This window comes from Pieris rapae, chromosome 21 (genome assembly GCF_905147795.1).
Source record: "Pieris rapae chromosome 21, ilPieRapa1.1, whole genome shotgun sequence".
Classification (NCBI taxonomy): domain Eukaryota; kingdom Metazoa; phylum Arthropoda; class Insecta; order Lepidoptera; family Pieridae; genus Pieris; species Pieris rapae.
Window position 1 is genome coordinate 1,023,151 of NC_059529.1, and position 17,157 is coordinate 1,040,307.

Sequence of the window (17,157 nt, forward strand, 5' to 3'; positions counted from 1 at the left end):
AAGTTTACGCTCCTCTAAATAATGGCTAGAACATGCAATGCAGGGCTGATAGATTTGAATTTTCGGAACTCCTTTGTGCTTATAGAAAGGGGATTGTTATTCTCTTAGGTCCCTGTGATATATTTTGTAATTCTTTTGTATTGTATTTCTTTATAAGCTTATTGATTATACTGTTTGTGCAATTTCAATGCCTTGGTTCTAGTTTGTGTAAAACATATATTTTTTAATTACATATATGAACTTGTACAACAGCGCAATTAAAATGAGTAAGTAATCAAAACATTAAAAAATTATTGTTGTTATCCACAACACAATATTTTTTGTTAGTTCAATGTCGTCACAACAATATTTCCGTCATGAATAAAGTTTTCATTTATTTGCAATGACTGTTTGTATTATTCTGTGGCTATACCGAGTAAAAAGCTATTTTCGTTCTGTTTACATTGTGCGGATCTGATAGATTGCGGATGGCATATCAAGCGGACCGTGTTTACTTTTGATCAAACAATGAGAACATTGTTTGTATTTAATTTACACTACGTTTTAATAGTAACTAATCTCTGTACACAGAGTGGTAATTAAGTCAGTTAGTTTAATATTTACGAGATTTGCTGGGCATTTAGGAATTAGCACGCTGTTATCTCTAAGGACCCTATTCTTAAAACCATAAAGATCAATTTGGTTTGGAAATATTTCAGTGGGCAGCTGATAACACATAGTGGTGCAGCGCAAAAAACTGTCTTAAAAAAAAGTGCTGCGAACGGTGTGAAGTACCTTCCCGCTTTACCGAGCATACCAAAAAGGCCGGCAACGCACTTGCGACCCTTCTCGCATTGAGAGTGTTTATGGGCGGAGGTAACACTTAAACACCTGGTGAGAATCATGCCCGTTGGCCCCCTGTTCTATACAAAAAAGTGGACTCTGGGAATCTCATCGTAAGAAATGTCTTCACGCCGATTTCCTGTGAGATTTCTGTATGAAGTTATATTATTAGACAGTGCTCAATATGAGATTGGGACGCGCACGCAGAAGGTAACTAGGAACCTTGCTGTAATGACGTCATAGTGATGTACTAACTACTAACTGCTTAAAAAATTCATGTTATATATTTTCAATAGCAATCGTGAGTTTCGACCTCTTTACAATGTTTATTTATTATTATTATTATTAATGTTGGTTTAGTTCACTCGGTAGAGTAAATGTACGCAGGGTACTACTAATATACTGCTTTTAGCATTTACAGAGAAACAGCGTTGGGTGTGGTATAAAATAATGACTGACACAAAATAAAACACAAAATATAAATATATAATTTATTAAACTACAGGGATATAATGTATCAATGACAAAAATATACTCTCCCGACACATATTGTAAGTTATTTCCTTGACGAGTGACATTAAAAAAAAAACAAAATTTAAATTTTGACATTTGACGGTGTGATTAACACACCAAAAGTGTCAAAGTCATAAAGTCTAGACTATGCTTTACGGTCTGGTATTATGGTAGAAAGCCTGAAAGGTCTTTGGGGATTTAGTCAATTTAGGCTTCAGATTTAATTTAAGCTTAAGATATATTATGTCAGTTTAAGCTTCATAGGACGTTCATTTCGCAAAATTATTTTGTTTAGAATGGTTTAATTGGAATTGAGAAAAGTAAAGCAATTGTTTAATAGTAATAAAAAATGGCCGCTATTAGTAGGCTGACAAATGTGTCACTTGTCATTGGTCTAATTGAACTACAGTATTCTTTCGTCTCTTTCTGTTATATGCTATTACACTGTGATAAAAAGAGATGACTAACGATATCCGATTAACAAACCTTTATGAATCGTATATATATCTAACTCTATTGGCAAGAATCGTTAGTTTGTACGTATAACGCTAACGTGCTATCTTAGTTGTGGGTGGGAATATAGGCATTCATTTCATTACATCATTAAAATATTTTAAATCAGTAGTCCCTAAGCCCATTCTAGCTTTGTAATTTTTTTTTTGTATCGGCAAGAAGCTCATCTTATGTTAAGTTATATAGATAGATAGATAGTCAGAAGTGCATAACTGACCTTTAAATAGATAGATATATACAGATATAGATTAAAAAATACTAAAAGTTTGAACAAATTTTCACTTCACACAGTAATAAGTTATAATTTACGAACGAAAAGGAAAAAATCTATATAAATTTAATTTATGGTTTGATGGGTCAAAAATATATTTCATTTCGAAATATGGTGAATTCCGAACCACGATTAGATGCCTTAATATATAAGAAATAATTAGGAGACTTTTTACGTAATAATAAGAGAATACAGGAACCATTACAGTACATTTGGTTTGTATGTTTCCAAATAATACAAAAACTGCGGGTTTTAACCGCTATATTTAATACCAATAAAGACTATATATGTGGAATAACTGGAGTCCAAAATGTAGAGAAAGCAAATTTATTTAAAAATAACTTCATGAAATAACAATTGTAAATTAAAAATAGACCTATGTGTACACACGAAAAGCAATAGTATAACTCATTTTCGTATAACGCGATTCACATCACCAATATAACGCGAAGATTTCTGAGTAAATTTAAATTGTATTATTAAACAAAAGAACTTTATTAAATTCGTGTATCTCGTTTTTAAATTATTCAAAAATAATTACAAGAACTCTTACAACGCGATTTCTAATAACGCCGGTCCGTGTTATAGAGAGGATTACTGTATATGGAGACTAAAGTGTTACGATATAGGATTTTTTTTCATTTCAAGCGGGTTTTTCACTGCGGGTTTTTTGCGGTTAAATACTATGAAGGCATCATGCCCTGACTACGTTTCCATTGCGCTCCTTGTCGTCTATTATGGTTAGCTCTGGAAGACTTGTGTTTTTCTTTCCGATCTCTATTGTTGAGGACGTCCTTCGTCTGCCCTTGGCCTTTAGGAGCGCCTGCGACGTCAACGTTTCTGAAAAAAAAAAAATAGTTCGCTCCAGTTTAGGTAACATTATGTTTAGGTCCAGTTTTCCAATCCCAAGTAGTTCTCAATGGCAAATTACAAAAAAAAATTAACACACACTAACACTATACTAAATACACAATTATATTATTTCGAGCGATCTCTTACAGGCAATCAATATGTACTTATACATATTTAATAAATAAGTATATTTATTGTTATAATTATACGTGTGTTATAAAATTAATAAATTAAAGTGGAAGTGGGCGGGGTACATGACAAGAGAAATTGGCGTTGATTAGACCAAGTTGAAATGAACCCGCTGATGATGCATGGCAGAGTGGCACAGTGCAGACAGGAATGGTGGAATCTGAGGCGTTTTACCAAAGGGCATACAGAAACCAAAAGAAGATTGAAAAAGTAACGTGTTTAAATGTTAATATACATATAAATTAAATGCTATTGTCATATAAAATAATAATAGAACATTTTATAAATATTTAAATGTTATTTTCTGGGACACGAACGTACAACCCCAAAGAAAACTTGAAAATCACCTGGCAGGCACGGGTTTTCTCCTTCCCCTGGCATTGTTAGCCTCTCGCCTAGCTCTCATCTCTTCAGGATTGACACAGAAATCTCTTCTATCACTCTTCTCCTGACTTGGTTTCTCGTCTTCACTCTCCGATTCATCGTATTCCTGTTTTTGGGCCAAAATATGATTAAAATGCAAATGTAAATGATAATTTGGATTAATAATAAAACCCCAAAATTCCAAAATTAATTAATATATGGAAAGCTCATCTCTTGTTAAGTGATACCGCCGCCCATGGACAGCTTTTTAAGAAATGATTTTCTTTATCTTTTTTATTTTTTAAGGAAGTAAATAAAACATTAATTACATACATTTAAAGATTATATACTTCCTATCAATAAAGTATTATTAAACTTCTTACCTCAACATCCTTTTTCGTGTTGAGCAAAGCACGAGGGGTCACAAATGGTCTCCTAGTGTCATCTGTCATATCTTTAGTTGGGGCTATGCCATCTGAGTCATATGTGTCGTCATACTCATCGGAGTATAGTGCTTCTTCGTCACATACCAGACTGGAAAATATGTTTTTAAAACATTAAAAAGATGAAGTTAAATCTACAACAAAAAGGAAACTGCGAAGCAATTGGCCAGTGTCAGGCACACGAGGCTGACAAAGACGGAAACAGTTGACAAGTGTCAGGCACATGAGGTTGACATGAAGAATAAAAAGACATCAAATGCAGTAATAAACTTTTAAATAAATGATAAAAAAATATAAAAAAAAATTATAATTAATAATATTGATTTGTCACGTGACATAGCGATCACAGGTTAGTCGAAGTCGATGACGTAGCTTGCTGGTAAATCATAGCTTGAAACTGTTTTTGATTGAATACATATCAACACTTGACGTTTATTTACAAGCATTCTACGTCATGTGATGCGTCGCCATCTTGACTAAAGAAGCCTTATGGCGGGTCATTTAGATTATCAATATTTAATTTGAATTTTTAATATTGAAGACAACCAAAATAAAATCTATAGATTTTAGGATTACAGATAATTAATCTAAAGGTGAACAAGTAGTATACTCACTTGTATTTGCTGTATATATCAACCCTGGTTTTCACGTCCGTCTTGTCATTTAACATATCCTTAAGGTCTTTGTACTTCGATTTCCTCTTCCCAATATGAATCTTACTCAGGTCCACATCATCACGGGTCATTATATCAAACTGGTCTCCATCAAACACGTTAAGTCTTTCCACTCCAGTTTCTAGGAACTTTCTGTCGACTGGATCTTCTGGGATTATTGGTAGGTCTTTGTCCAATTCTGAAAAAAATTTAAATTATATATAAAATAAATTAATATATTCGAATACATACGGAATAAATATATTGTTCTCTTTGACATATTTGCCTAAGGCAGGTATTATAAATCGTCACTGTCATAATCATGAGTGCCGTCAATGTCAACATCATACAGAAAAAAAAAGTTCCACAGTTTAACAATTCCTAATTCAAATATCATACACATAACAATAAAAAATAAATCAGTGGCGGTACAACCTCTTTAAGTCTTGGCTTCAGATTTCTGAATCTGTTTCATATCATTTTTAAATCTAAATTTAGATCAGCCTCTAGTGCCTGACACACGCCGTCAACTTTTTGGGTCTAAGACATATCGGTTTCCTCACGATGTTTTCCTTCACCGTTCGAGCCAATGTTAAATGCGCACATAGAAAGAAATTCCATTGGTGCACAGCCGGTGATCGAACCTACGACCTCAGGTATGTGAGCAGTGTTGGCCTAGTGGCTCCATCGTGCGACAGATAACAATTACTGCGTTATTAAATATCATTACTTACATTACTTTAAGTCGTAGGCGATTTACAATAAATCATTTTGGTGCACATTCGTGATTCAAAAGCACAGCCTCATGGTTAAGACGTGCACACTCAAGCCCGTAGAAATAAGGCCAAACCTATATCTTAAGGAGAAAAGAACCTTCTAAAACTATACTCATACTTACTTCTTAATGGTTCCGCCAACGTATCCTCCAAAACACTATTTACAACCCTATCAACCTGAAATCCGTAGTATTCCAGACATTTCAAAACAAATCCATCTCCAAGATGCGGCAATATGTCCTTAACCTCACTAATTAAAGATTGCTCTCTAACGTTATCTGGTATGTCAATGTCTCTGGATGATGAGGGTATATCTATGGTTTCAAGATGGCCGTTCAAATGGATTCCATGCTGACATTGTCTTTGGTCACGTTCCGGTATTTCTTCGTCTAGGTTGGAGTATATCGCTTGTAATATAAAATCTGTTTTTACTGTATCACTGGATTTCAATAGGAAAAAATATTTATTTTCAAAGGCCATTTGAAAAATTATTCAAATAATCATAAATATATTTTATGTCGATAGCACAAACCATTCATTTATTGTAATAACACAATTTAAAATTAATGTAATTATTAATATCAAGTTCACATTTGACAGATTGAGCTGTCATGTAAATTTTTACGATATCTATGTATTAACGATATGATAATTTTCTTCTGGAACAAACTATCATATTTTATAGGGGCTATTATAATGTGTTCTCTTTAGAAGTCTCTGAATAAAAAAAAATTAATAGCTTTATGTGTATAAAGGATACATAGCAGGATAGGCTTGTCGCAGCATATCAATATCTTCATGTACTGGGTGGCACGAATGGTAGTCTTTTATTAGAAGTCGTTCAGACAGTGCGTCCATCATGACAGACAGATAGGCTTCAACATTGTTTGATATATTGCTTCTGTGGAAATACATAGAAGTTTTTAAATATAGAAATGTATTGAATTTTTTTGGTATGGCCTATGGGGCCGTTAAAGTATTATTATGTAAACAGATTGACTACATTTATGCCCTTCCCTCTTGTCAGCAAAAGTTAGCAAAGCTCTCAAAAATAATAGTACCTAAACATCCTAATTATTTGTAGGAATCCTCGAAAATGTGTAAAATTTGTCTTTTATTAAGGCTTGAACAGTGCTCAAATCGGTCAACTAGCCCTAGTTTAAATTAAATTGTTGGAAGAACTGTCGCTCATATGCATTTGAAAAAAATATATATTGTGGGTTGAAGCCTACTGTATCGATTGATAAAATCAAAAAAGATAAAAGCAATACCAATTTCCCAAAAAAAAATTTACCATCGAACCGTAGATTAGACATAAATTACAAATTCGCTCCAAAACGGTTTATGCGATTTATTTTAATCTTACACGTATTATTAGATATAGCATATATTATTATTTTGATAAAAAAAAATTTGTATTAATTTGTTTTCTGGGCATGGAAAGTAATAAAAGGTAAATAAACTCAAGCGCAATGGGCTTCCCTCCGCAATTTCACACCCGCGAGCCCTGCATGCGGCTTGTCTTCAGTCCACCTCAACGCTTTGCGACGGGAGGACTACGCTTGTGTGTCGAAGCCAATAATAATTAAATATTTGCGTATTTTAGTTTTTACCCGCGGATTTTTTTAGAAATGCCAAAATATAAAAAGAAATATCAAGTGAGGCGAGGACATGAACTTCGGAAATTATTGTATGTTATAAGTATATGTATATAAGTACCTACCCAAACAAAACTCAAATTTAGAGTTGTCAAGTTTCAAGTGCAACTTGTACAACCAAGTAAAATAAGTTGCTGAACCTGATACCTGATGGAATCTGAAAGTGAGTACTGGATCTCGAGGATGGTAAGCAGTAGACATACCGTCATTGAGCTCGTTGTAATCAGCTCAGCGAGACGATACTAGAAATGTGACTAAATGAACCTGATGATGGACTCCGAAGGTGGATACTGAGTCTCGAGGATGGTAAACAGTAGACATACCGTCATTGAGCTCATTGTAATCAGCTCAGCGAAACGATACTAGAAATGTGACTATATGAACCTGATGATGGACTCCGAAGGTGGATACTGAGTCTCGAGGATGGTAAACAGTAGACATACCGTCATTGAGCTCGTTGTAATCAGCTCAGCGAGACGATACAAGAAATTTTACTATATGAACCTGATAATGGTCTCCGAAGGTGGGGACCGGATCTCGAGGATGGTAAACAGTAGACATACCGTCATTGAGCTCGTTGTAATCAGCTCAGCGAGACGATACAAGAAATTTGACTATATGAACCTGATGATGAACTCCGAAGGTGGGTACTGGATCTCGAGGATGGTAAGCAGTAGATATACCGTCATTGAGCTCGTTGTAATCAGCTTAGCGAAACGATACTAGAAATGTGACTATATGAACCTGATGATGGACTCCGAAGGTGAGTAGTGGATCTCGAGGATGGTAAGCAGCAGACATACCGTCATTGAGCTCGTTGTAATCAGCTCAGCGAGACGATACAAGAAATGTGACTATATGAACCTGATGATGGACTCCGAAGGTGGGTACTAGGTCTCGAGGATGGTAAGCAGTAGACATACCGTCATTGCGCTCGTTGTAATCAGCTTAGCGAAACGATACTAGAAATGTGAGTATATGAACCTGATGATGGACTCCGAAGGTGGGTACTCGGTCTCGAGGATGGTAAGCAGTAGACATACCGTCATTGAGCTCCTTGTAATCAGCTCAGCGAGACGATACTAGAAATGTGTTATATGAACCTGATGGTGGACTCCGAAGGTGGGTACTGGGTCTGATTGACTCTGATTTCATTTTAGGGCTTAGATATAACATGCTGCACTCGTAGGTTTCAGAACCAAGAAAAATATTTAAAATTTCAACTGGAAGACGAATCGTTGAAATTGATTATTTTTTCAATAAACTCAAAGAAATATAGTGGTATTATAGTAAATATTACCTAATATTTATTTAATATTAAATATTAATAAGTTCATATAGTCACATTTCTAGTATCGTCTCGCTGAGCTGATTACAACGAGCTCAATGATGGTATGTCTACTGCTTACCATCCTCGAGATCCAGTACCCACCTTCGGAGTCCATTATCAGGTTCATATAACACATTTCTAGTATCGTCTCGCTAAGCTGATTACAACGAGCTCAATGATTGTATGTCTACTGCTTACCATCCTCGAGATCCAGTACCCACCTTCGGAGTCCATTATCAGGTTCATATAACACATTTCTAGTATCGTCTCGCTAAGCTGATTACAACGAGCGCAATGACGGTATGTCTACTGCTTACCATCCTCGAGACCTAGTACCCACCTTCGGAGTCCATCATCAGGTTCATATAGTCACATTTCTTGTATCGTCTCGCTGAGCTGATTACAACGAGCTCAATGACGGTATGTCTGCTGCTTACCATCCTCGAGATCCACTACTCACCTTCGGAGTCCATCATCAGGTTCATATAGTCACATTTCTTGTATCGTCTCGCTGAGCTGATTACAACGAGCTCAATGACGGTATGTCTGCTGCTTACCATCCTCGAGATCCACTACTCACCTTCGGAGTCCATCATCAGGTTCATATAGTCACATTTCTAGTATCGTTTCGCTGAGCTGATTACAACGAGCTCAATGACGGTATGTCTACTGCTTACGATCCTCGAGATCCAGTACCAACCATCAGAGTCCATCGTCAGCTGATGATGATGACTCGGTTTCGGTATTTTAGCAATACTGACATTAAAAAGTTTTAACCACAGAACGAATTAAACATGTAAAAAAATCATGTATGTACTAGTTAAATAATTGGCAGCCACCATTTTTTCTAGACCAATATTTATTTATAAACTAGCTGACCCGGCGAACTTTGTTCCGCCTTAATGGCAATAAATAAGCAGTTTGGGTTTTTTTATTGGAAAATATACAAAAAAATTAAATACCTACATTAATCATTCATTATTATTTCTGTATTTTAGTACATAGGTTGCTCTTCACTTAAGTACCTTGTGATACACATTTTTTCATTTTTTGTTTTATTATCAGGCGCAAAAACAAACAACGCTGATGGTCTTCCGACCCGTGAACATGCCACGTATAATTGACCATGGGAAAAACATGAATGTTCTAGATTTAAACCACAAACTTTTAAGGATTGGCCTTGTGATTTGTTGATGGTCATGGCAAATGCAAGACGTATCGGAAATTGAAGTCTTTTAAATTCAAACGGCATATCGGTTGGGATCATCGGGATCCTCGGAATAAGAACTTCCTCACCTTTGAATTTTCCTATCATTATCGTAGCGTAAATTACATTGTTCTTCAATTTTCTAACCACCAAACGCATACCATTATGTAGTTCAGGTCATCTACATCTTTATTCTTTTTCTTCTTTTTTATCAGTAAGCAATGTAACTCTCATGTTTGTTGTCAGCTGCAGTTTCGTCACATAGCGCCATAGATTTGACGATTTGAGGCAAGCGTTTATTTCGTCGACAGCCGTAGATCTTGGAATTACTGGCAGTATTTGGCGGAAATCGCCAGACAGTAAAATCATTGCTCCTCCAAAACATCTCGATTCATTGCGTAAATCTTTTAATGTTCGGTTAAGTGCTTCCAATGCACGTTTATGCGCCATTGTGCATTCGTCCCAGATGATGATTTTCGATGCCGCTAAAACTTTGGCCATTGCTGAGTGTTTTGCAATATTACACGTTGGTTCTCCAATAGTTTGAAGATTTAACGGTAATTTTAATTCTGAATGAGCCGTACGGCATCCTTCTAACAATGTGGCTGCTATTTCAGAAGAAGCAACTGCAACCGCTATGTTGGATCTCGCCCGAACAGTTGCTAAAACTAATGACATGAGGAATGTCTTGCCAGTTCCACCAAGGGCATCTAGGAAATATAAACCACCATTTTCATCATCGTTTGCCTTCATTAAAGTATCATAAACTTCCTTTTGTTGGTATTTCAACAGGGGTACATTCGTTTGAACTACTAAATCTAATTCCTGGTGATCATATTCACGTTCCCGTTCCAATACTCGATTAAATGCGTCATTCGACAACAACAACAAATAGAAACATTCATCATTCTTTGGATGAACTGTATACATACGACAATACCGAGTTTTATAGTTCTCTTCACTGTTTATACGAATGGGCAATAGCACTATCATTATAATTAAATTGTAAATTGTAAAAATAATTAAACGTATTTATTTAATAGAAATATTTTGAATATTGATTTCTTACAAATATCAAATTGTCATATATACGTCATTACACAGCTGTCATTATACGTCAATTACATAGCTATCATTTGCGTTTTATTATTCCAAGTCTGATTCTTATTTGTTATACCACTTTTTATAGTGACTGACGTTTCATGTCAAGTCCCACGGGAACGCTGTCGAACGGGATAAAAAGTATCCTATGTCCGTCTCCTGGCTCTAAGCTACCTCCATACCAATTTTCACTCAAATCTGTTCTTTCGTTCTTGAGTTATAAGTGGTGTAACTAACACGACTTTCTTTTATATATATAGATATTTATATTTAGCTAATAATTGGTTTCGTATTCACGTAGTTTTGTTAGACTATTCACTATTTTGTTAGACTAGATGGCGTTAGTAAATTATTGTTTGTAGTAGAGGTCAAATCCTCAAAGTCATCGGCGTATGTTAGAGTCTTAACATAACTTTTACACATTTAAAGAAAACACTTTTTTAAGGGATTGAAGCCATGTATAATAATAAACTTATAGTTATTGTACATAATATACATCCGCGAAACATTGGTAAAATTTAGAATTATGTAAATTAATTCTAAGTTTATAATAATATATAGCTTCAATCGGTTGTAAACGTGTTTTCTTTAAATACTATTGATATAGTCACCAAATAAGGAAATCAAAGACCTCTCTTTCCATTATGCTTACGTAGTTCTTGAACGGCCCCTAATTGAAAACAGACTACCTTTTATTGATGTTAATAATAATAATAACAAAAATCCAGTGATGCCAAAACCCTAATTGCTTCTTGGCCTAAGAGTGCATTCGTTACTTTGATCATTTTTATTTCATAGACGAGATTAACTGCAAATTTTTGGATTTGAAGCAATTTGGTTTATAAAAAGCATTCAATTATAAATGGTTCTTGTTCAATACTCACTCTCCGCTGAAAATAGCGTTCTTGTAAACAGCCAGCACCTCTCTGAATATATCAATGAGTTCTGATCTGGTGAGGTCAATGAACTCTTCGACCTCTGTGTAACTAACACGGGTGGGGTCACCGACCTCCTCTAACTTCTCATATAGATGTGGTATTCCATACTCATACACTTGAACTATACTGAAAATATTGGTTTCCTTACTTACCTTAGTGGAAAACGAGATAGCTTTTATTTTATTTTTACAAATTAACATGAAATTTACTAGGATTTTCTAAGTGCTATTTCTAAGGTCAAAATGTCTAGGTCTAATGTTAAAAAAATTGTTCAGAGTGAAGTTCAATAGGCAGTTAAAAAACCTCACCTTAAAATAAAGTTTGTACTCTTCAATATATGAACACCCTTTGAGTAGACTTCTACATATATTCTTAAGGTCATGGCAGAATCAAGCATATGGACAACCAGATCCCGAAGTGTATCAAATGTGAGTTTCTCTTGCCCTTTGGAATTTGTTGGTCGTCTTATTTCCCCAAAACCTTTAAATGTTTCAGGTAAATTTGGTGGATCCTCACAATCATAGTCTTTATTTACTTGTAAAATTATGTATTTGAAGGCCTGCAATAGATGATGTTGAAATTAAAAAGAGAATATGTGTAACATATACAGAATAAATATATAATTTGGTAGTTTTTTGCTACATCAGTGATCATTGTACTCATTGCATATTGTATCTCTATAAGGTATATATATCCAATAATATACAAAATGTCATATTTAAAACAAATTACCTCATGTACAAAAACTAGCGCTTGTGCAGTATCCCCTTCATACCTAGGCTGCAGTGTATACACAGCGTCTACCAGCCTCGAGACATGTCGGCTATTATCTACACCATATGTTAAACATATATCCCATAATACCGGTATTGTAAATATAAAATTGTCATATATTAAACTTGCCATATGTTCCTTAGTCATCCATTGTGTCTGTAATACAGTTTTTTAAACAAGTGAATATTTTAATGGTTATTATCATGATTATAGTATATTAGGAAATAAAGCTTTTTAGAACAAACAGATAATAATTAGAACAAAGAAATGTAAAAAATGATATATTGAATCATAGACTGAATAAAAAAATTCACTAAGAGTGTTTGAAAATTAAATAATGTTTAAAAGCACCTTACTCTCCTTATTCGTAATCAGTCTACTAAATGCAACAAAAACTAGCCTTCTGATTTCTTCATATAAATTTTGAATTTCTTTACATTCATGTGGTCGAATGTATGGCGGAGAGGATTCTTGAAGGAATGAAATAAGAGAATCCATACACTGGGAATGATAGAGAACTGTGCTCCAAAATCTGTAAGTGAAATGTAGGTAAATCAGTAAAGAAGACTTACTATACTAAAAATATTTATAATAAATTATTATGAACATATTTCAATGCTAGAAATCACAATTATACCCATACTTTATAACATTAACCAGGGTAAGCATCTTGGTGGATATGGTATGTAGTATATCAGATGGTTGGATATCTACTATTTATGTCATACTATTTATTGCGCTACAGGCTACTAAATAAATAGTATGACATCATATTACTATTTGCAGGTGTCACTACAAATTGAATTATAATTATAAAACTTGTTCTTTACTAAATTAACAATTAAAGCTAGTGCTTCAAGTTTATATAACTATATTACTAACTAACTAACCTATGGTGCTCTAAACTTAACAGCCATTTTAAGTTCTCTAGATACAGTGACATTTTCGATCTCCATGAGTCCAGAGCTCCTATAATCATCCCACTGCCTGTTGGCGGCTTCTCATACAGTATTAGATTCTTTTTCTCAACCCAGTATGGGTCCTATATATAAAAAAGCATAACAGTTACTTTGACAAATATTTATATGAAATTAAATGTATATATTTATGTTATAGTTTTAAACAGTTACAACAATTTTCACAATGTTTTGAAATTTTGAAATGTCAAGAAAACTATTATTGAATGTTTACAAACCAAAGCCTTTATTATCTGAACCACACCGTCGTTTGCAGCTGAAATCGTAACATTCTCAACAGGTAAATTCTCAGGATTCTGAAATAAGTTTAAACCTTTGATTATGTGGCACATTTCTGAGTTCAGAACATTCATATTATTTTATCTTAAAAACTCACCGAATACATTGTATTCATTTTTATAAAGTGAAATACACTAGGTACAAAAATGTTCTACAAACGTTTCTTGGTGATTAAAATAAATAGGAAATAATTTTAAGTATTTAATAAATATAAATTCAGATTTTTCAATTCTCAATAGTTAGTATGGTCCATCACCGTCCATCGACTATCACATTCGCACGACACACATGACACAGCTGTGAGTTGTGACCTGACACACTATAGTTAGATTTTGATTTTTGAAGTTGTCAGTTCAGAAGCCAAGGAATCTTGACATTCAAGTAAAAACTCTTGAACGACAAATGACAATTACCGCTTAACATTGAATCAAATGGCAGTAACAGTAATAAGTTAATAATCACTCTTGTTTATTCTACAGTTGAGTTTAAAATTTAAATTGAGCATTTAATTTTGTTTGATATTTCGGAGTTCAAAACAAACAATTGCTCATTGTTATGATGTAAACAGTCAATTGCGGAGTACACATTAATTACGATGAGGAAAGCTTCAGCTGACTCCAAGGTGAAAAAAACTTTTGTGCGACATGCTGAGCAAAAAATTAATAAAAGTAAGCATAAAGTTATTAGAGATCCTGGTGCGGGATCATCTAAATCGTCTATCCATAATATAGAAACGACACAGGATTTATCTCATCCCACTTTATGCTCCAGTGAGGTGTTAGCCACGTATTTATCTGAAGTTAAAAATTCCGCGCCACCGCGACTTTTACACGAAGATTTTCAAGCAGATAAAGCTGCACTCAGTGCTAAGGTAAAACGAAATAAAAACTTGCTTATTTTTTTTTATTTATACAACTTTTACTAGTAAAAGTAGTTTGAAAACCAGAACTTCTATTGTTACATTTTTTAATGGAATGTTGCAGCACACATTTATTCATTGAATAAGTATGATGATACAGAAATGTTTAATGTATTTTGCAACAAAGTGTAATTATTTTCACATATCTTCTAATAATAAACGTTTTTGTAGGTAACAAGAAAATTGAATTTCCATTTCAATGATAGAATCTACAATAATTTAGTTGAACTGAACGCAGATGCAGCTGACTTAAAGAAGAAGGACCGGAAAACAAAAATGACAACAATAAAAAAGGATCTTGAACCCAATATTGATGATTTTTGTCACAACGATAAAGCAAAAGATGTCATACCTATTATCCCTATAATTAAACCAAAATTAAAACCTTTAAAATATGTTGATACCGGAAAATTACATAAATTAGTAGGAATGTTTGAAGTTTTATGACAATAAAGGATTATTTTATAAATTAAAACATGTTTTTCACTTTTCTCATTAAATTTTTTGAAAATAACTTAATCAAAATTTCTAACATTTCAAGTGCAAACATAGTAATAGATATACTCATGGTCAGTCATTATCTACAGTAACAATGGAAAATATTCACAATAAAAGTGTTCTAATATCTTGATAGGAATGTTCTGTGATATTTTTGTCTGCTATCATGATTGGTTTTTCTTGTTTAAAAATAAATAGTATATATTTTAGTATTATCTTTTATTAACAAAGCTCTTACACATTTAAAGAATTAGTATATATTTAATTAACTGTCTGACACACAGTGCAGACTCTTTAGAGTGACGCTAAAAGGATTGCATATGTTATTTGAAAAGAAACATAACATTGTCTGCACAGCAAAAGAATCTAAGTAAAGTTGAGTGAATTGTTAAAAATTTTAGGCAGATTGATGTTACATTGTGTGATCTTTCATCGAGTTCACACATAATATGAGTTAACATATTGAGGGATAACATTATAACAAATAATCAAGAATTAATGTATATTTTAGGTGTTCTAAAGAAATATTACAAACAGCACAGTAGTATTCAATATAACTTGTATGATAGATTATTATAAATAGGTTGTGTACCAAGTAATAGACGTGTTTTAAAATATAGCTGAGCCGAAACCAATTTTAAAATTCGCGCGTCTTTGATAACATTGAAAACTATTGGTGGGGTTAACCGTGAAAGAAAACTACTTTGCTTCCTTCCTCTTGTTCACAACCTAATCATTCTTTCTCCTTCGTCAATATTACTATACTATACTGAGTGCGACAAAGATAGATGCCAGCTCTGCGACAGGCATGAACAAGTAAAGACGAATTGTAATTCACCGTCGTCGATCAGTCAATTTTCGACGCCTCTTCGAAGTGGTTGTGACCTTTATTTCAATATATTTTTGAAGATAATAATTTATTCTGACAATAAAATTATTATAAACTGAAAAACATTCGCCATGGCTGAAACGGAAATAATATCGAATAGTGATAATAATGAGCAATTTTTTGAAGGTGTCGAAAAGTTAATTGAAATATGGTTTACACCGGTCCAGCACGCTGATTTAAGAAAAATCACCCGGTAATTATTAAAATATGATATAGTAATATTATATTATTTGAGAAATTGTTATCTATGAACTATATGTAAAAGAATTAAGGTTACCGGCTCATACTAACCTATAAATTTTTATCTGGGCATACAATAGTCTCGCTTAATTTATTACTTACGTTAGTTTTACTCCACTTTTTTGTCTATGTTGCAATGTACCTAATTCCTTCCTAATAGATATCAAGGTTAAATTCAATGTTGTTTTTGTTATGGAAGCTTCTGGAATCAGCTGTTTCAGCGGAGCGCCGGCTTTTCAGCGCCCTAGCCTCTAGTAGATCCTCCTATTGGGCATAGTCATTGATTTTAATTTTGGGCGCGCGATTTAACACGTGAAAAGTAATTTCTGAAATCCTTGATTTTTTTAGTACTTTCGTACTTTCTTTTATTTATCTTAAGATAATTTTATGTTCGTGACGGGTTTGCCTTATTTCTTGCAATATCTAAGAATATTGAACAATATACTTTGGGAGTACAAACTGTATGAAATTTGTGTCATTATATTCTGAAACAGGTTGTGAGGAGTAAAAACTCCTCAAGCCTGTCCCAAATTACAGAACATGTTTCATAATAAGGCAATCCAAAAAGTATGACAGTTGTTCTTGGAAAATCTGGTAAAAAGTTCAAGATATTAACAGGTTCATTTTGTGAATATGTTATATAATAATCCATGTTATTTTGAAATTATTCAAAATGAAAATATTATAATACATAGAATCTATGTAACACATTTTTTTTAAATTAACTCACTCACACAAAATAATTTACAATTTTATTTACAGGCAACAATGGGAGAATGTTTTGAAAATAGTCCGTTGTGAGATCATATCTTTTACACAGAGTGATCAAGTTGATGCATATGTGTTGAGGTATGTTTTTAAAAATATTTTTATACTATAAAAAGCATAAAGAATATTTTTTACATGATTATCTATTACTTGCTATTTATATTTTAATACTAACAATTTGAAC

At 33.5% G+C, this 17,157-nt stretch overlaps 3 protein-coding genes across 4 annotated transcripts in view; 2 read left to right on the forward strand and 1 right to left on the reverse strand.

Annotated features, from left to right (window-relative positions):
* Window positions 1–1,299: 1,299 nt before the first annotated feature.
* LOC110996125 (activating signal cointegrator 1 complex subunit 2) lies at window positions 1,300–16,382 on the reverse strand. 2 transcript variants are annotated; one of them, XM_045632794.1, is made up of 13 exons: window positions 16,308–16,382; window positions 13,599–13,676; window positions 13,294–13,445; window positions 12,755–12,935; window positions 12,362–12,559; window positions 11,938–12,188; window positions 11,576–11,755; window positions 6,156–6,296; window positions 5,518–5,834; window positions 4,581–4,818; window positions 3,907–4,057; window positions 3,508–3,650; window positions 1,300–2,959 (listed from the first exon to the last, which is right to left on the reverse strand). In XM_045632794.1, the coding sequence occupies exons 3-13, from the start codon at window positions 13,380–13,382 to the stop codon at window positions 2,803–2,805; spliced, it is 2,046 nt and encodes a 681-aa protein (XP_045488750.1). In that variant the 5' UTR covers window positions 13,383–13,445; window positions 13,599–13,676; window positions 16,308–16,382; the 3' UTR covers window positions 1,300–2,802. The 2 variants fall into 2 exon arrangements, with proteins under 2 accessions (XP_045488750.1, XP_022119347.2); XM_022263655.2 differs by lacking the exon at window positions 16,308–16,382 and adding an exon at window positions 13,757–13,942.
* Window positions 14,081–15,285, forward strand: LOC110996124. Its single transcript, XM_022263654.2, has 2 exons — window positions 14,081–14,530; window positions 14,750–15,285. The coding sequence occupies exons 1-2, from the start codon at window positions 14,255–14,257 to the stop codon at window positions 15,023–15,025; spliced, it is 552 nt and encodes a 183-aa protein (XP_022119346.2). The 5' UTR covers window positions 14,081–14,254; the 3' UTR covers window positions 15,026–15,285.
* LOC110996130 (S-adenosylmethionine decarboxylase proenzyme) overlaps window positions 15,878–17,157 on the forward strand; it is a 33,723-nt gene continuing 32,443 nt past the window's right edge. Inside the window, exons 1-2 of the mRNA XM_022263664.2 lie at window positions 15,878–16,158; window positions 16,968–17,054. Of these exons, the coding sequence (XP_022119356.1) occupies window positions 16,037–16,158; window positions 16,968–17,054 (209 nt within the window). The 5' untranslated portion in view covers window positions 15,878–16,036. The remainder of the gene's footprint in view (window positions 16,159–16,967; window positions 17,055–17,157) is intronic.

Coding starts and splice junctions, on each gene's coding strand:
- LOC110996124 (XM_022263654.2), top strand. CDS start 14,255: ATGAGGAAAGCTTCAGCTGACTCCAAGGTGAAAAAAACTTTTGTGCGA. Junction 14,531..14,749: donor AAGCTGCACTCAGTGCTAAG/GTAAAACGAAAT, acceptor ACGTTTTTGTAG/GTAACAAGAAAATTGAATTT.
- LOC110996125 (XM_022263655.2), bottom strand. Junction 13,446..13,598: donor TTCAGATAATAAAGGCTTTG/GTTTGTAAACAT, acceptor TTTTATATATAG/GACCCATACTGGGTTGAGAA. Junction 5,835..6,155: donor CGACAAGCCTATCCTGCTAT/GTATCCTTTATA, acceptor ATTGAAATCCAG/TGATACAGTAAAAACAGATT.